The 19,947-nt window shown below is 45.2% G+C and overlaps 1 protein-coding gene across 1 annotated transcript in view; it reads left to right on the top strand.

Annotated features, from left to right (window-relative positions):
* Positions 1-1,255: 1,255 nt before the first annotated feature.
* The window catches only part of MAP3K1 (mitogen-activated protein kinase kinase kinase 1), a 75,930-nt gene continuing 57,238 nt past the window's right edge, over positions 1,256-19,947 (top strand). Inside the window, exon 1 of the mRNA XM_055143614.1 lies at positions 1,256-1,818. Coding sequence (XP_054999589.1) covers positions 1,328-1,818 — 491 coding nt within the window. The 5' untranslated portion in view covers positions 1,256-1,327. The remainder of the gene's footprint in view (positions 1,819-19,947) is intronic.

Below are 19,947 nucleotides of genomic sequence, written 5' to 3' on the forward strand. Positions count from 1 at the left end.
CCAGACAAACCAGCTCCAGGAAAGGGAGCCGAGAAATTAACGTGAAATTGAAGCCCTCTGCCGCAACAAGAAAGATCTGACAATCATTAACATGTAAATGGCGCTTTTTCCATTCCAAAGCACCTTATCTCTGGGGCGCCCCCTGGGACTGGATGGGTGAGGAGCGCCGGGGGCGCAGGCCCTGCACTGTTTGAGTGGGTGGGACGGGTCACCGTTCACCGCCCACCACCCACCCCCTATACCCCACACACCGCCCCGACCCCGCGGGGAAGAGGGACGTGCAGCCGCAGGCATAGGGCTCAGGGCGCGCCAGACCCAGCCCAGGATGACATTGCCGAGCGCTTCCTGGCACGGCGTTGGCGCTTTGCCCCATAAATGCTCTCTGCTAGGTTGCACGCTGCAGCCTTTCCCTAAGACAGAGGGGGTGGGGCGGGGGGCAGAATAAAGATTTCCTGGGACCCCTGCCTCCCGGTCCAATTTAGCTAGTTGCAGGTGGCTAGGGGGAGGAAGCGAAAGGGGTGTCCCCAGTCGGTGACTTCAGACTGTAAGATATCACCGGAGACTTAGAAGCTTTGCTCTTTGTAGCACGACTTGGGTCTGAAAGCAAAAAAAAAAAAAAGTCAAGCGTTAAAAACATCTACAAAAACAACTCCCCCCCCCCCCGCCAAAAAAAAAAATCGGGGAGGGTCTGCTGCTGCACGTAGCACTCTTCCGTTTTGCAATAGGCGACTATCCCTATTCCGGGCCACCTGAGCGCCCGGGGCCGCGTGAGGGTGGGGATTCCTACACGTTCAGGTCCCCCGACGCCCACGGGAAAGGGCCGCCCGAATGACTTTGCAAACTCTGTCGCCTGCGTCCCTGGCCACGCACCACGCGGCAAAGTTCAGCACGGCGCCTCGCGTGGGGCGAGCTCGGGCCGAGATTGTGCAGAGGAAGCCGAGACTCCTCCTCCAGCCGGTGCCGCCCGAGACTACCTGGCGGCGCGGCCGGTGCGGGGGGCGGGGGCGGGGGAGCGTGCAGAGCCCGGGGCGGCCCGGGCCGAGGTGACTTTCCAGCCCCTCGCTGGCGCCGGGGCCGGACACGCCGCGCGCACAGCCCCCCTTCCACAGCGCAGCACCTACTGCCCGCCGCGTCCCAGCGCGGCCGAGCCCGGTGCGCCCCGGAGCCGTCCGCGCGCGCGAGGGGCCCCCGGGGCCGTACTCACGCAGTTGGCGCAGGCGGCCCTACGCCGGCGGCGCAGCGCCCGCCCGCCGCCCGCCCGCCCCCTGCGCTCTCCCCGCCCCCTCCCTCCCTCGCCGGGCCGAGCGAATGTAGCCCGCGAGAGAAAATGGCGGCGGCGGCGGGGAATCGCGCCTCGTCGTCGGGATTCCCGGGCGCTGGGGCGGCGAGCCCCGAAGCGGGCGGCGGCGGAGGGGTCCTCAGAGCGAGCAGCGCGTCGGCGGCGGCCGCGGGGCTGCTGCGGGAGGCGGGCGGCGGGGGCCGCGAGCGGGCGGACTGGCGCCGGCGGCAGCTGCGCAAAGTGCGGAGTGTGGAGCTGGACCAGCTGCCCGATCCGCCTCTCTTCCTCACCGCCTCTCCGCCGTCCTCGTCCACTTCCCCGTCGCCGGAGCCCGCGGACGCGGCGGCGGCGGGCGGGAGCGGTGTCCAGCCTGCGGCCGTGCCGCCGTCCCACGGAGCTGCGAGCCGCGGCGGCGCCCACCCGCTGGAAGCGGCGACCGCGCCGGACAGCGGCGCCCCGAGCCCCGCGGGGGCCGAGCCCGGGGAGAAGCGGACGCCCGCCGCCGAGCCACCGCCGCTGCCTGCAGCGGCCCCCGCCGGGTGAGCAGCGCGGCCCTCGCGGGGCGGGCGGGCGGGCGAGGGCAATGAATGAACCGAGCCCGGGCACCGCGCTCGGCGTCGCGGGGCTCCGCGCCCCAGGTTGGACGCCGGGACACCGGCGTCCGTGCACACCCCCCCACGGTGCCCCCCCACCCCGGGACCCCTCCGACGTCCGGCGGCGCTCGGACCTGGCCTCGGACACCGATCGGGGGGCCCCGGGCGGGGACGCACCGGAGAGTTTGTTATTGTTTGGCGACATGTGACAGACGTGCAAGTCGCGCGGCGGGGACCCGCAGAGATAAGGTGTGGAGGGGAGGCCCAGAACGGCTTTGTAGACTTTCCGGAATCGGGGCTCCCAGGAGGAACCCCGGCGCGGGACCTTGGCTGGCCCTTGGGGCCAGGCTGGGGAGCGGGGGCCGGGGAGGGGGGTGGCCAGGAAGCTCCCCCCGGGCGGTGCCCGCACGCCCGAATCTGGGGATCGCGGGGGAGCCAGTTCGGGGTGGGTTTGCGGGCCGTGGTCATAAAAGGGGCGGGGTGGGTGGGAGCCTGAGCCCCAGGCTGGAGGGGGAGCTGGTCGGCGGAGGGGATAGAGGCGCCGTCCCCCGCGGCCGTGACAGGCCGTGTCCCTAGGCAGGTACCGGGCGCTGGAGCTGCGGGCTCGGAAACGCCTGTCAAAGCGGTGCTGGCGGGCGGACGGGCGGGCGGGCTGCGCGCACTCGTGGGGGCGCTGCGCTCTCCTAGCCTGCGGGGTGGGAGCGAGGGGGGGGCTTCTTCCTTAATCGCTGTCCGTCCCCCCCACCCCCCGCTGCCCCAGGGGTTCCCAGCGTGCCTGGGAATTGCGGACGGCAGCGCTTAGACTGCAGTGACTTGTGTTTGGAGTTTGAATTCGGCCTTTGAAGTCGGCTTTTGGCGGAGTGGTGTAAGAGCCCGGACCGGATGTGTCAGCCATTCAGTTTCCAAGCGGCGGTGACCGCTCCCCGCAGCCGCTCCTGCGGGCTCCGGGCGCCGGTGCCGGGCTTCCTGCGCGGGGCAGCTGCGCGCTCGCTCTCCGCGCCCCGCGGGCTCCGGGGCTCCGCGGGGGGGGGGGGGGGGGCGCCCGTGCTGCACCGCCGGGGAAAGGTAACTCCCACCAGGGCGCCTGGCCGCGCTTTTATTTTATTTATTTATTTTTGCAACTGAAATTTTTTTAAAGGTGACAGCCGTTAACGCAACCCTTGTTTGAAAAAATCTGGCTGGTGCATACAGCGCTGTGTTGGAGATAGTTTTGCGTTGCTGGGAATGCTTCGGGGATTGTCACTGGCCCCATGATTTTTCCGGGACCCCCCCTTCCTTTTGGGGGGATATTTTATGGGTCGTATCTTACATTTGTGTCCCTTGTGAAGCGAATTTGATTAAGGCGATCTAGTGCTTTTATCAAAAAAAAAACTTGATTTTTTATTTTTTAAGGTCATCCTTTTTTTTTTTTACTGGAAGTTACCCTGCAACACACCCCGCCCCCAGGTCTGGTCAGCACTTGCGCCTCGGTAATGTTGAGAGTAGAAATTTCACTTACCGTGACAATTTGCTGGGTACACTTGTACATAGAACCTCTTCTTACAATAATTGTTCCTCTGTACTTTGTTTCTAGCAGATGGGATTAAACTTCCCTAGAATGATTCTTTGAAAATGGTTGTTCTACAAATAAGCTTCAGATAAAAAATACTAATCCCTGAGTTTGAGAAATTAATTTTATTCTCATTGACACCAGGTTTGGGATACGATTAATAGTGTCAATATTCTAGTCATTTTAAGGAGCTGTGAATGTAGTATCAGAGTAACCCCTGTAAAAAACAATGTACAAAAGTCGTTCAGTGATTTCTTACATAAAATTTTAAGAACCAAGGTTAAGGCAGATAGAAATCAGGGGTAAGTTAAAAATTAGGCTTAATGTTTGCATTTTGTAATCGGGGATTTCCCCCTCTTTAAGGGGTGGATTATGATTGCACAGCACGTGATATAATGGCCTAATCAGCATAATCATTTCTTAAAATGAATTTATTAGCCAGATGCTGTTCGTTAACTCCAAATGTCATCTAATGATTTCATTTATAGTTAAATGTTGATTCCCTATTCTTTTGAATAGTGATTAAAAAATATATTTCCTTGTCAATGGGGTTGAAATAACTTTAAATCTCCTAGTAATAAATATAATTATAAGCAGTTCAGAAGCATCTTGGTTAAACTTTGCGCTTAACTTTTTGGCACAAACATTACATTTGTGCTTTCAGGAGAAAAATCTTTGCAGATTTTGTAATATTTTTATGCTTCAGGAAGTATAGGTTTGAAGATCCCTTCTATCTAAAGACCTGTTACTATATTTTAAAAGAGAATGCTGTATTTTCATTTCAGAATTTTCATCATTTTATTGAATCTTAGATACAGAAATTGAAATTGTACAAATTACCCTTGTGGCACACAATTATATGAATAATACTAATATTTTTAAAATAATTTTGTCTTTCATCTTCAGGGTGTTAACTGAAATCAGTGAAAGTTTAGTGCCTGTCAGCTGTGCCCAGGACTTTGGAATTTTTCCTTACATTACAGAATTAAGGCTTTTTCTTCCTATTTACAGTCTTTGGGGGAAAATTACAGTGTTATTCTCCATTGAACAGGCTATTGTGAGTTTGGTAGATATAATTACTCCATCCTATTTTTATAACAAAAAAACCCCTAACTATCAATTTGCTGGCCCCATGAAAGAACAAGATATACTGTACTTTTAATGTTAGTTTTCCTTCAAAACTAAAGCTACTTCATAGGCTGCTTTTATATCCTCAAAGAGCCCTCAACTTTCACTTCCTTTTAGAAATTGTTAAGAATAGTTAGAATTGTCATTCTAATAACCTTTTAGAATAGGTTATCAATGCAATATAGTGACTTTTATCAGAGGAGGTATAAGAAGAGTATTACCTGCTGAGTGAAAAAATTCAGTTAGTGATTTTATTTAACAGTGGAAGTAGTAGTTGTTTAAAGTTAGTCTCATGTGAATTTGCACAATTTTATAGTTATTCACTGTCTTTAAAATCAGGTAAAAAAATTAATGCATTCTTCAAAGATTAACCTTATTAAATATAATTCTGAAAGTAGCATATTAGAGCTAGAATTGTTGCCAAGTTTTGTTTTCTTCTCATATCTGATTTTGGCAAAAATGACTAGTTAACCAACATTCCTTAATATATGGTTTCCAATAACACAATAATAACTCCATTTTGTTAGATACAAAAAACAGGAAGTTGATTGATATCTTTCACATCTTCTAAAGCACGTCAAGCAAAGGTTGCATGTTCTAGAAATGGTCACTGACTTGTTAACTTGAACATTTCAAAATGTGGTAAGGAGTGTTCTTTGCTTTCAACAAGAGCAAAAGAACCAGCTACAGCTTGCCTACACGCTGTCTGCTAATCAGTCCTTGACACCAACTGTAAGCATTCCAAAGGAAGAAATGATGGGGTGGCAGGCAGTTAGTTAATGGGGAATAGATTCCCCTGAGGAAAAAATACGGAGCAGTCAGAAATGCTCTGAGATGGAGAGAGCAGCTTTTGCATTTTGTGCCCCGTTTTGTAGGGCTGAAGGCATTTCTCTGTGGAAAAGGCAATTAGGAAAACATGATATGTAATTTTTAGTTAATAGTCTCCAGAAACTGCTAAGAGCTGCAGTATATTCTACCTCAAACCTTGGAATGTTTGCTTTTATGATATAAACTGAGTACAGTCATTAGGCTTGGCTGCTTTCCTCAGTCCTGGCCTCTTTTTTCTAAGTTAAAAGTTAAAAGCCTCCCTGGGTTGAGCACATGTGTTCCCCCAGGTGGGGCCTGGGACCCTCACGCCTCAGAGGCATGTAACCTCCACCCCCCAAAACAAATTTGGAACTACTTAAACATGTAAATGGCCAGAAGATTATGTGAGAAAATGTGCAATATTAGGAATAAATCCAAATGGTCTTTAAGAAATACTTTTGGGGGCTAGAGAGTTAGTACAGCATGTAGGGTGCTTGTCCTGAATGTTACTAACCCAGTTTCCATCCCTGTCATCCCACATGGTTCCCCAGTATAGTGAGGTGTGACCCAAACCTCTTCATTTCCACCTCACTCCTCCCAAAACTAACTCAATCTCTCTCTCTCTCTCTCTCTCTCTCTCTCTCTCTCTCTCTCTCTCTCTCTCTCTCTCTTTGTGTGTGTGTTATATGAACATGAATAATCCCATTTTATCATTACTACAGCCCTCTAAGGCTTTGTGATTTCTCTTTAAGAGGTGAAGATTTGTCTGAGATAACCCCTGTGATCCATGCCCTGTAACCACACAAAACACAGGACAGCTCGGGTTCTGATTCCAGTGTCTGATCCATTTCTTCCCACCACTCTCAAGTCCTGACTCCATTAAGGAAAAAAGAAAAAGATGAAGTGATTTTTAAAGAGGAAGTTGTTCTGCAGGAGTCATAATAGACTAATAGGTCTTCTCCCAGTGCCTTTGCCAATGTATTTGTCTTCTGAATTATATATATTTAACTTTCTGTAATCTGGCCTCACATTTCTAAGACAAGTAAACTATACTTTAGATCAGCTCTTCATGTTAGGCAAGGAGAATCGATGATTAGTGTTGAGTGTTTCTTAGATTTATTGACTTTTTGCTTGTATGTTCAATCACAAGTGGAAGGCAACAAGCTGGAATTAAGATGACTCATGCATTGTAATCATCACACACAGAAAAACTTCCAGTATTGGACTCTACCCCCTTTGTTATTGTTTTGGTATTTCATTCATCCCACATGTATGAAGCTCTGCAGTGCAATAATCTCGGTGGTGGAGAAAAAGATCATCAGTGTACAACTTCTGTTTTTGGTGTTGTACGTTATATAGTGTATAGTATGAGTGAGAAATACTATGCTGAATGCTGTAAGAAAATGGTAGTACAGAGGGGGCCACCATGTTAAAATTAGTGCTCTCAGTCTCATCAGCAACATTCCTGAGGTGAATTCTTTGGTATCTCCCTAACTTTTGGAGGCATTAATTCGTCTTCCAGGTTATTAATTAAGGGTTTGGTATTTTGTTCTACAAGTGCTTGTACAGTTGGTCTGTATTTTTTACTATTTTCCTTTGATCTATTTTCCTTAAGGTTAGAAATATGCTGTAGTTTTTACATTTCCACAGTAATGGGAACAGGAATCTTTATTCTTTAGGTACAGGATAGTTTCAAGCTATTTCTGTCTACACCCTTAAAAGCAGAATAAGCAGAATTGCAAGTTCAGGCGTGATTTCTTTTTCTTGCAAGAGAAAATTAAAATGGGTTATAGGGGAGCAAGAAACTCGGTATCTGCCACTGTTGATTTTAAAAGTCATTTTTTTATTTGTTGGTAACAGCAGCTCTTCTAGTTAACAAAACAACATAGGGATATGCAAAATATGCTCTAGGGCGTAAGATAACCATGAAGATATCCTTGTCATCATTTACTCTATGACATATCACACTTGGTTTAGGTATGCTTGGTATGGAGGGCAGTTCTGTGGAATACAAGTATAGTTAGTTTGGTCAATTTTTTAGATTGACATGTTGTAAAGTGCCAAGGGCTTTTAGATTCTTAAGTCCTACTAAAACTGTATTTCTGAAATACAGTGTGTCACGTGGGACTGGTTTAGAACTCATCAGAGCTTTTGTAGTCAGAAGTTGTTGGAGCTTACTAGTGCTGCAGTGAGCTAAGAAATTAGCTTTATCATGAGAAAGTATAGTAATCACCATCAGCATATGTGATGTGAAGAGAGGGGTAGATACTGGGCCGCAGGTGGGAGGCCTTATTCTTTACATGTGATCATTACTTTTCTTTATTGCCTACATAATAATTAAACTGCTGTATATCAGATAATCTTCAAACTGGTCTTACAGCTTAGTATTAGTAACTACTGGTATCAGTTGTCAATAGGCAAGGAATTCAGTCTTACTATTCAGCCCGTCTCTCCGCATTTAGCCTTCTGTCTGGCATCTATGAGTATTACGTACCTGAGAATGTTATAGCACAAATTAATCTTCTCAAAATGGTAATTTTAGGGCTGGAGAGATAGCACAGCGGGTAGGGCGTTTGCCTTGCACGCGGCCGACCCGGGTTCAAATCCCAGCATCCCATATGGTCCCCTGAGCACAGCCAGGGGTGATTCCTGAGTGCAGAGCCAGGAGTAACCCCTGTGCATTGCCAGGTGTGACCCAAAAAGCAAAAAAAAAAAAAAAAAATGGTAATTTTAAACTCAGTGTATTAGATAAAAGTGAATGAAGTGACATAATTTTAACCATGGTTAGCTTAGGGTAAGTCTTGAAAGGAAGCATTGGTTCATATTTTTCTAATTTGTAGCAACAGTTGATATTTAGCTGCTAATCATTAATAATAATAACTAACTTAAATAACAAAACTTGGAATCATTTGTTTAACTTAAGAATATTTAGTCATGGGGCTGGAGCAATAGCACAGCGTGTAGGGCATTTGCCTGGCACACGGCCGACCCGGGTTCGATTCCCAGCATCCCATATGGTCTCCTGAGCACCACCAGGGGTAATTCCTGAGTGCAGAGCCAGGAGTAACCCCTGTGCATCGCTGGGTGTGACCCAAAAAGCAAAAAAAAAATAAAATAAAAAGAATATTTAGTCACAAAGTAATTGTAGCCATGTTCAAACTGTCAAATATTGAGTTCTTGGTATTTATAAGTACATTGTTATTTGGAGTATTGGGTACAGTCCCGAAACCCTAAATTGACAGTCTCTGATGATGCATCATCACTGTCCTTTTTATCAGAAGACTCTCCTGGTGGGTTGTAAGGCCTCTGGCCTTTCTTATCAGGCTCCATCCCAGTCTCATTTACACTCTTAAGGTCAAGTTTCTTCTTCTGAACATGACCTCTCCTAAACTCCAGACATGTACATAACACATCTGTGTTCAGACAGAAGCAAAGTCAGTTTCCAGTCTGCTTTGTCCTGCTAACGTTCCCTGCTCATGGCAGGACCTAGGAGTGATCTGGCACATCTCCTTCCCCCTCAACTCCTCTCACTGTGGTTGGTGAGAGCCTGGTGATTTTGCCTGTTACTCCATCCCTAACCCAGGGCTCCTTGATTTCCGTTTGGACCAGTACAGTAGCCTCTGAACTTGCTCCTTTTATCCTTACTCTCTTCCTGTTTTTCTCTTCGTTGTGAAACGATTGGTCTGATTATTCCAGCATGGAAATCTGATGAAAATAACATCCTTCTGGGGGAAGTACATAAAATTAAATCTTAAAATTTTAACATGGTTTCTCTGATCTTTAACATGACCCGCCTGTCTTTCCAAGTCTCTCACATCCCACTCCTGCTTGCTTGGGCTCTCTCTGCAGGATTGCCTTCTTTCATTTCCTCACATGGACACTTCCTCTGCTGCCTTTGCATGATGACACACCCCTCTGCGCCTTTCCAGCCCCAGTTCAGTTTCTCTGTAGCTCAGGGATAGCCCTTCCTACTTAAAGAAAGCTTTCCTTCCCTTTCTCTCCGGGTGGGAGAGGGGGATGTTGTGATTTTTACATTTATCATGTTATTTGAAGAATGGCTGCCCTCCCAGAAGACTTTACTATTTGAATGGGCAGAGGCTGTGTCTGGATAGGGATCCACTTCCTACCAAAATATCAAATAAATAACGTCAGTAGAATTACAGCACAGCGAGTGTAATCATCTGTTGCTTCCCCCTGTGCCCCCTCTCCCCCAAATTAGAAGTAGTGTAGAGGCTCACTGAGATGTGGTTAAGGCACAGAAGCCTAGACTATTGTTGTTTCTAAATTGTCTGTTTATGGTAAATTCATTGGAAGATGATTTGAACTCTTAGACGCAACAGATGTCTTAAATGAAGTGGTATAGAGAAAATAGCTACTCTACATGATAGATAATCTGCTATTGGTAAAAAGAGATACTGAGCAACAGTATCTGTCTTTCTTCTGTACTTACAGGAAGTTGTGTGTGTGTGTGTGTGTGTGTGTGTGTGTGTGTGATCACTTAAAAGTTTCCACATAAGTTATGGTTCCCTTTTCCTGTTCTCAAATATTATCTAAACTTAAGGAACCACGTCGAGTTCTTGTACCAGTAGCCCTATTTCATCTACAGTTTGTTAATTTGTTGTTGATAAATAATTTAACTTGAGGTAAAGAGAAGTTGACATTTGCATTAATGAAGTTCCACTAAGCGAGAACTGTATGAGAGCTCAGAAACCAAGAACCTTGAAACAGAAAACTCTGTAGCTTCTTTATCTAGAATGTGGTTTAATGTCTAAGTGTGAAGGGGAAGATGTCTCAGCTGCTAAAGTACTTGTAACAAGATCTGTGCTTTGGAGTTCTTTGATTTTTCACAATTAGAAGAGTTCTTAGAGTATTCACTCACAATTTCTTAGTTATTTAAGATACTGTTCTTGCATTCTTTTTCCATTTAGTCTCTCTCATCTGCAGCAGTTAAAAACATCCAGTTAGAAGGATGAGCAGTTGGAGGAAACAGCTATATAGACTGACCAGAGGGGGAGCCGTGAAGAAGGAAAAGGAGTGAAGAAGAAAAAGAGAGGGAGGGAAAACTTGAAAATATTGCCATCTAGGGCCACCTGGTGTTGCAACAGTTCCACATACCTGGAGAGCCCCTGAGACTATACATTTATTAAATCACAGCATTTTATAGCAGTACCTGTGGGACATTACTTTCCTTATTTTTAAAGTGAACATGATCAAGACTGTATATGAATTTTGTTTTGGGGCCACAGTCCAGCACTGCTTAGGGATATTCCTGTCTCTGTCCAGGGGTCACTCCTGGTAGTGTTTAGGGGACCGTGCTGTGCCTGGGATGGAACCTGGGATGCAGAGATGCAAAGTGCGTGCTCCAGACCTTAAAGCTGTTTCCCTGCCCTGTATATGAGTTGTTTGTTTTAAGTTGCACGTAGTAATGCTAAGGACTTCCTCTTAGCTCTGCTCAGGGATTACTTCTGGGAGTGGGGCTCAGGGAATTAAGTGGGATGTCAGAAATCGAAGCCAGTTAAAGTAGAAACTGATATTTTTAAAATCAGCGTTTTTAACTCACAATTTTTTAAAAATATATAGAGAGAGCTGAGACACTAACACCCAAGAGTAGTAGAGATTAGAACCAGGAGGTCTGCCCCACAGCTTGGAAACTGGCCTCACATACTGGGGGGAAAGGCAGCAGAGACAGAGAAGGGAACACCTAGTAGAGAATGTTGGGAGGACCCACTCGGGTTGAAAGCCGCGTTTACCAAAAGTGGACTATAGACAGAACATGATGGCCACTCAGTACCTCTATTGCAAACTACAACACCCAACAGGAGAGAGAACAAAAGGGAATGCCCTGCCACAGAGGCAGGATGGGGTGGTGGCGGGGGGGGTGGTGGGAGGGATACTGGGAACATTGGTGGAGGAGAATGGGCACTGGTGGAGGGATGTAAACCAAATGCAAACATGAAAGTTCATAAGTTTGTAACTGTACCCCACAGTGATTTACTAATAAAAATTATTTAAAAATATATACATAGCCTTAGAAATATAGTACTTTTTTTTTTAAACCGAAGCCATACTTAGTAGTGCTTGAGGATCACCAGGCTATTCCCAGCAGTTGGAACTAGCTCTTTAATGATTGTGTAACATTCCGTCATGTGGCCCTCACTAATTAACAGCTTTCCTATTTTCAGACATTTATGTTGTTTGCTTTATTTTTTTCTTTCTGGATGACTACCGTTGTGCTTGCATTTTCAGATTCCAGATAGCCAACGTTTAGGTCTATAAAGTAAATCACACAGAAATGGATTTGCTGAGTCAAATCAGATGCATATTTTAAAGTTTGAGTATGGAGGGCCTGGAGAGCTAGTTGAGTGAGGTCCACTCGGGCACTTGTTTTGTATGTAAGGAACATCCAGGTTTGGTTTCTAGCACCACATATGGTCCCCTGAGCACTGCTAATTGTGAGTACTGCTGATTGTGCCTCCCCCAATTCTTTTTAGAAAGGTTTCCCACGTTGCCCTGTAAAACATTGTGCCAATTTATGCTTCCTTCATAGTATGTGGGAGTGCCCTTTACCCCCACTTTTCTGCCAGTCTGATAGCAAAAAAAATTCACTAGTCTTTCAGCTTTTCAGGTCTGATGGTTGAAAGATAATTTCTCATTTCAATTTTATTTCTTCCCTTTTAACATCATTACTCCTCCTTTCTTAGTATTGACAACTTATGTTTCTTTTGTTATATTTCCTTTCAAAGAGGGAAGAGAATTGTTCATTTGATATTACTGGTTTATAAGCATTCTTTATAAGAATATTTGCTGTGATATCAATTGCAGTTTTTTCCCTCTACTTTTGTGTTACCAATTAATAAATTTCAGTTATAGTATCTGTTCTCCTTCCAGATCAGCCGTGCTGTATAGTGCTTGAGAGTATACCCTCCTGGGCCCGAGTCCGAGCCTCACCTCTGTCAGGGCACGTCATTGAAAAATTACTTAACTCTGCACTTCAGTTTTCTCAACTATAGAATGGAGATACTGGGAACTGGAGCAATAGCACAGCGGGTAGGGCATTTGCCTTGCATGCGGCCAACCCAGGTTCGATTCCCAGCATCTTATATGGTCCCCCAAGCACTGCCAGGAGTAATTCCTATGCATCGCCAGGTGTGACCCAAAAAGAAAAAAAAAAAAAGAAAGAATGGAGATACTGCTTCAGAGTGTTTATGAGGACTAAAAGTGTTGTATAGTTCTTAAAACAGTAGTAGATACATAGTTAAACACTATGTAAATAGTGACTATCATTATTCCCTATTACAAGATTATAAAAATTCACCAGTGCTCTCTGATCATACTCATAGGATTAAAGAAAAGACAAGTCAAGGACATTTCAGGTCCTAAAACATAGTAACATGAATCAGCATAGATACAACTAATACACAACAAATTCACTCTCTTCCTGCATCCAGCTACCTCTGGACTAGTGTCCCTAAGAGGGTAGCTCTGCTCACTCTGCCAGGCACCTCTGCTGCCATGTGTCATGCTGAATCCCGTCCTGCAGCCTCTGCAGCCTCCCCCTTATCTCTGGGTAATCCCTGCCACCATCTCTCTAATTGATGTGTTCTTACTCCCTTGGCTTTCTCACCCTCGGCGTCCAATCAGTTTGCAGCTCTATTGTTGCCAGTGCTCTGCTAGCCAAGGAATCCACCCCCACAGCTGCTAACCAGGGTCAGGCCACTGTCACCTCATCGCAGTTCTTGCTGAGGCTTCCTAGCCAGTCTCCTGCTTTAGGATGTGGCCTCCTCCTCTCTTTTATCTCCACTACGGTGGGGTGTGGTTTCTGCGGTGCTCCTCCCCTCTTGGTATTTCTGAACCTGAAACCTTTTCCTCCTCACAGTCATGTCCAGTCTCTGTCATGAAGCTCCCTGGTCTCTGTTCCCCTCTCAGCTGCCCCTTCTAGAATTCCCCACCTCAGTCATTTGGAGTCTTGTTCAAGTATTTATAGCTTCCTCTCTCCTTTCCTCCTCACATGGTCAATGCTGTTCTCTCAATTTAGGATATTCATTTTGTCTCCTGTCAAATGCTTCACGGTAACGTCTCATTCCCTTTGTAAAAAATATCAGTATTCTGCTAAATGTAAACCTGGCTGTTTGCAGAAATCCTTATAGGATTGAAATTTTGCTAGACCCTTTGGTTTAAAGTTCCTTAGCATTTGAGTGAGATTTGCTACTTTGTATTTATTTTTGGACCACATCCAGTGCTGCTCAGGGCTTACTACTGGCTCTCTGCTTAGGGATTATTCCCAGTGAGATTCAGGTAACCATGTGGGGTGCTGGGGAATCAAACCCAGGTTGGCTGCATGCAAAGCAAGCACCTTACTGCTGCACTATCTCTCTCCAACCCCAAGATTTGCCACTTTTAAACTTTTGCCATGTTTGTCCTCTGTCATTGCCTATATCGCAGTCATGTCATATGGAAAAACATTGTTTATAGAGTTAATTGTAGACTATACGGTGTTAGGAAGTGAATCCAACTCTCCTGCTCCTTTTCAAATATTAGTGGTGTTGTTTCAGAAATACTCTTTTGGTACCAAACAGTATGTTACTGTCATCGAGAGTCATCCAAGACCATCTCAAGTCAGAGAAAGCATGTGCTCCAGTTCATCGAGCACAGGGCTTGACTGCGACTCTGGCCCGGGCATGCCCATCACTAGTTTACGTTGGCTGCCTGGACTCCGCAGGCGAGGTCCCAGGGAAGCAGCGGAGCAGATCAGATAAGAGATCTGTCAAAGGCCTTTCTATCTGGTCTGTGGGTAGGGTACTCTTTCTAGAGAAAGCGGCTGTGCACAGCAGTAAATACCGCAGGGTGAATGCTCGTTGTTGGTGCTGCCCTTATTCCTGACATGGGCAGCTTTTACACCCTCAGCAACAATCTCTGAGTGACGCCAAGAATCAGGTCCCAGGGTGTAGGGACCTACCAGGGAACAGAGGAGAAGCTGGCCAGGAGTTTAACAGGGCCACAGTCTTAACTGATGACAGTTGTGGCCTGGTACTAGCCTTAGTCACCTAGGGGAGGAGGGGACAGAATCCCGGAAATGCTAGGACCCCTGACCAAGTTCTGAAGAATGCAGAGGACTCAAACAAGTGAAAGGTTCAGTGCTGGGAGGTTTTGTGGCCCTGGGGTGGCTGTGGTGCGACACGTGACGGCAGATTTACAAGTTTGTCGTGATGTGCTGAAAAGAACTGCAAGTACACTTCAGTGGCTCGACTTAGTGAAGAGGCAGCTGGGCTCTGGGAGCCAGGAAAGCCGCAAGGCGCCTGGCTCCGACCGGGAAATCAAGTGGAGTGTTCTGTCTCCTTTCTGCTTAGATCTCTGTACTTAGGACAAATAAAAATGCCTTTGTAGTTTGACAGGTTACCACAGTGCACCAGGAAGTAGGTCAGGAGGCCTGAAGGAGGAGCTATATCTGAGCCGAGACAGGACGGTCGGAGGCCACGGTCTGGGAGCTGCAGCCCTGGGACTTCCAGCAGCTCTGCACAGTGTTACAGGCTCTCAGATAAGGGAAATGTTTGAGTGTAAAGTGAATTTCCTCCACTCTGGGCATGGAGACCGTTTCAAAAGTACACAAATTATTTATATTTCCCATTCATAGTCTAGTGCTCAAGACCCTGGACTCTAGGAATCAGCCCTGTTGGTCGGTTAATACTGTTGAATTCCAGGGAAGTCCTGTCTCTGAACCTTGAATTTGGGGCTTGGGGTTACACCCGGTAGTTGTCAGGGGACCACAGATGGTGCTGAAGACTCTTAACTGGAGTTGACCACATGCAAGACTTTAACCCCTGTACAGTCTCTCCAGCCCTGAGCCTCTTAATTTTTCTTCTCTAAGATGGGATAAGTGGCCGTGATTAGGAAGATAATGAGGCTTGATTCCTTCTGGGTTTTGGACTACACCCTCTCTGTGTTCAGAAAACCATATAATGCTGAGAATCTGACCCGGGGCTCCAACATGCCAAACATACCCTCCAGCCCTTCGGGCCATCTCCGTGGCCCCCACAGAGCATGGTTCTTGACCCAGTTAAGCACTCGGCTGTATTGTTATTTTATAATAGTAGGTCAAGAAACCATGAAGATTTACCACTTGAACCTTTGATTTACAGCTGAAGAAGGAGGTGAGGGGACAGTTGCTAGTTACCATTGTTTCAGCAAAGATAGTTTGTTTAGTTAAGTGTTTTCCAGTCTTTTCCTCAGACAGTGGCCTCCTGCTCCTCCACCTTGTTTTTTTTTCCTGTGTCCTCTCTGTCCTAGCAGTGGGCCCCTTAGTCACATGGCAGTCATCCCCTACCTCTGTTTTACCTGATTTTCAGTAGTGGCCCCTTTAGAAAGGGTTTTCACTCTATGGCTCCTGGTTCAGAAAAGGTGATTTTGATCATGCATCATGTTCAGAGCAATATTCTTTTTATTACTGATTTGAAATTATTTCCCAGAATAACAGGAAAATCGTACTTTCAAAAGGCAGGTGGTGTGGGATAAAGCCTGTCATTGCTAGTTATATAAATCAGGATTCTCCTCACTCTGCAGGGCTTTCTCCAGCTTTGTTTTCTCATTACTGGGAAAGAAGAGATTGGCATATATAATCTTTTGGGTTCCTTTAAGCTCTTGCAACTTCCCAAAAACTCAATTTGAAACTTAATTTCTTTGTGGCTAAATTTCGTTGTAATTATTAAAGTTACAATTAATTTTTTAAACTGGTAAACTCTTGCCCTTATAAATGTGGGTACCAACTAAAAAATACAAATGAAAAGGAAGGAGCGAAGGCTTGTTAAAAAGAGAAAAAATATTTGTTATTGATGTTATGTGATGGGAAAATATTTTACTCTTTCCAAAGTATGTGCTGGGAAAATACTGTTTTGCAAAGTGGAGAAAATTAGGGAGAAGTTGTTAGCATGTCTGTTTAGCAAATATGCTTAAATAACAGTTTTGGAAATCACTTTCAATTATTGGCAATTTTACTACTAAAGGCTAATTTGGAGGATCTGGGGAAGTAGAACAGGGGTTAAGCGCGTACATGCAGCCAAACCTTGTTTGATACCTAGCACCACATGCGGTCCACCAAGCATTACCTGGAGTAACCCTTGACCGCAGAGCCAGGAGTAAGCCCTGAGCACTGCTGAGTGTGTGCACCCACCCCCAAGGCCCTCATTTCCCTCCGCACCTTCACTCCCAGAAACCAGATAAACAGTAATTACTGTTAAATGTCTGTGTACCCAGCGGTGAATTATGAGCAGCTTCAGTTCTCTCTATGAACAATGGGAAGGGGATTATGTGAATGAGTATGCTTTATGTTGATGCAATCACAATAATAAAATCAGTTATTTTATCATAATTATAAAGTCATGTTCCCCAAGAGTAGCCTCTAAATAAGCAAAGCGCCCCTTTGATTCTTTCCTGTATTTATAGGCTTTTTCATAAATTGACTTATTTTGCGGGGCATGTCTTGCAATACTGGGACTTTGTGTTCCTGGCTTTGGCGGGGGGGCTGGGGGCTGTCCCCGTGGTCTCTAGCCCATTGAGGTCCGTACTTTTCTTTACTTCAGGCTTTTAAAACGCATTGTTCTTTATTGTTCTTTTGATAATTGTTCTGTTTCTTAATTGTGGAGTTCAGATTTAATTTTATTTCAGGTTGTTTTTTATTTTTCTTACATAATTTGGACAGAACTGGCAATGACTGCTGGCAGTTACTGGAAAGTACAGATTTAACCATGTTATTTTACATGCTAATGATTTGGGGCCTATGCTCTATAAAATTTTTCACTTCAGGTAGATTTGGAATAGAACTTTTTAACTGATTTTACCATTGTTACTGAACCAACTTAAAGCATATTTATTCACACAATCCTCTTCCTATTGTTGTTCATACAGTGAACTGCTCATAATTCATTGCTGTGTACATAGACGTTCAACAGTAATTGCTGTTTATATGGTTTCTGGTAGTGAAGGACACTTAGCTCTTCCTGCTTTCATCATAACAAATTCAGTTTCTTAATTCTGACTGTTGTGATCATTTATATTTGTAAGCACTTACGCTATTCTATGGTATATGATTTCCAGACAAAACTGTGATAAGAAATAAAACAAAGTCCTGTTGAGCCTTTTGTGACTAATTGTGATAATTGGCTTTTGGTTTTGTTGTAAATAAATTCGGCAGTTATGTCATTTGCCAAGTGCAAACTGAAATCCTCCAACAGTTTTTTAAGTGGATCGTGGAACATTCTCTCCACTAAAGATGCTTTGCTAGGGGAGTTTAAAAAGTGCTAAAGACACATGAGAACAAAGCCTTTCCTTTTTGGGCTAGGTCCATAATGGCAGTTTCAGCATCAGAAAGAAAAAGATTTATGCTCAAGAACTTCTTGCTTGCTGTACTCTCTTTTCCTTTCTGGTCATGGTTTTAGAGATATATGTCTGAAGTCACATTATCTCTGCATATAGAAACTTGCCCCCCCCGCCCCTCCCCCCCAAAAAAACTCATTCAGAATTACATTGTATAATGTTTTTTGCTGGTTGAAGTTTCCTGAGAATTTTGAATGTTGTAGATTTCATTTAAAACAAATTAGTAGAAACTTCTTATTTTCATTTCTTTGGGCCATACCGCAGTGCTCAGAGCTCCCATTAGCACAGTGCTCGAAGAACCATGCAGTGCTGGGGGGTTGGAGGGGGATAGAGGTGGGGAGGGATAGAACCTAGGTGTTTATTGGGCAAAGTGTGCATTCTGACCTTTGAGCTATCTCCCTGGCCCTAGAAATTGCTTATCTAAATTAAAAAATATAGTCAGTCCAAATGAAGCAGGATTTGTGTTTCTCAGTGTTTTTTGTTTTGTTTTTCAGTTTTGTTTCTTTTTCTCTTCTATCCTGCTGCCTGAAGATTGGTGCTGCTGGCCTCAGCAGATTACCTAGGTTGAAACTCAGAGCCTCAGGCATAAAATCAGGTGCTCTGTCCCTGTGAACTGTCTCTCCACAGTCTCTGTGTCCCCCCTTCCCCACCTTGGTTGAGGGATGGGGGTGGAATGAGTGTGTACCACACCTGGTGGTCAAAGGTTGCTCCTGGAGGTGTTCAGAGATTGTTTCTGGAGATGCTCAGGCGATCTCAAGAAGTGCTGGGGATCAAGCCCACACCCAGCAAATGCAAAGCGTGTGCTCAGCCCTGTGACGTTTTTCTCTCTGGCCCCCATCACCGTTTCCTAACACAAGGCACATCATCTCTCCTGCCCGTGCACACACCACACATGCCCTGCTGAAGTACTGCCTTTGCTCCAGGCTGCAGAGTTGTTCCGTGACTTGATAGGACAGTCGGAGGTGAATCCCAATGTTGAATTCCATGCTAGAACAAGGTTCTAGTAGTGTCTGTGCTCCTTCATTTTCTTCTGTGCTTCTGGGTGTTTTGTTAAAAATAAATCTCTATTTAGAAGATACTTCTTCAGTATAAATGTGATTGCATTTCCACACAAATCCTTTTCATACTCAGGGTTACCTATATCTCACTTGACTCCCAGGCTGACTTCCTATCTCGCAATGTTGTTTACCTTTGCCCTGATGTGTGCTTTTGCAGAAGTGCAGGGCATCGGAGCAAACATTTGGTATTGGTGAAAGAGCGGTAAATTGTTCACAACAGTTCACAATAGCCCAAAGTAATAGGAATAGAATACTATCAATTATTGATTACTTAAATGCCTAAGTGGTTTTTAAATTTATTTTTTAAGTGTACTCTGAGAACTTACTTGCATTGATAGCATTTAGAAAAAAAAAACCCACAAAACTTCTTTCTTCTCCAAGAATATATTTAGGGTCGGAGAGGTAGCTCAGCAGGATGGGCACATGCTTTGCATGCAGGAGGCCCGGGTTCAGCCTTATAGGCCACTGAGCAGTAGCAGCGGAGCAACCCCCAGACAGAGCTGGAATAGCCTCTGAGCATGGCCAAGTGGGGCCCATAAACAAAAGAAAAAGGCTACATTTAAACTGTCTAACAACTTTTTTGTTAGACAGGCAGGTATGGCCAAATCTCTTCAAACACAATATTCTTTCAAGAAAGAAATCATTAAAGTAGCCTAAAATTTTCATGATTTTGATATTCTATCTCTGTCTGACACTCAGTTTTGCTTTTTAAAGGACTGAATGCAGTTTAGAGCTTGTTTCTTTGGGACTCCGACCACCAGTGCTCTCCTCCACAGCTCAGGACCCACAGGAGTCTGTCTTCTGAGTCTGGGTCTCCACTTTAAAAATCTGTTCATTCATCAGTGAACACTTAACAGTGATTCTATAATTGTCTGTTGTATATAATGCTACAGAGAACATGGAGATGCATATACACTTTCACATTTGTATTCTCATTTTCTTTAGATAAACATCCAGCAGTGAAATTACTGATTCTTATGATAGTTTTATTCCTAATTCTTTGAGGAACCTTCATTGTCTATAGTGGCTGTTAACTAGCCTAATAATAATCAGTTTGCAGTATGCACAAATATTACGTTGTACAAATAGAATGTCCTGTGCCAGTCAGTGTTTTAAAACAGGGGTCATTGTGAACATTTATGAGACCATCACCCTTTACAGAGAGTG

This window comes from Sorex araneus, chromosome 1 (genome assembly GCF_027595985.1).
Source record: "Sorex araneus isolate mSorAra2 chromosome 1, mSorAra2.pri, whole genome shotgun sequence".
Taxonomy (NCBI): domain Eukaryota; kingdom Metazoa; phylum Chordata; class Mammalia; order Eulipotyphla; family Soricidae; genus Sorex; species Sorex araneus.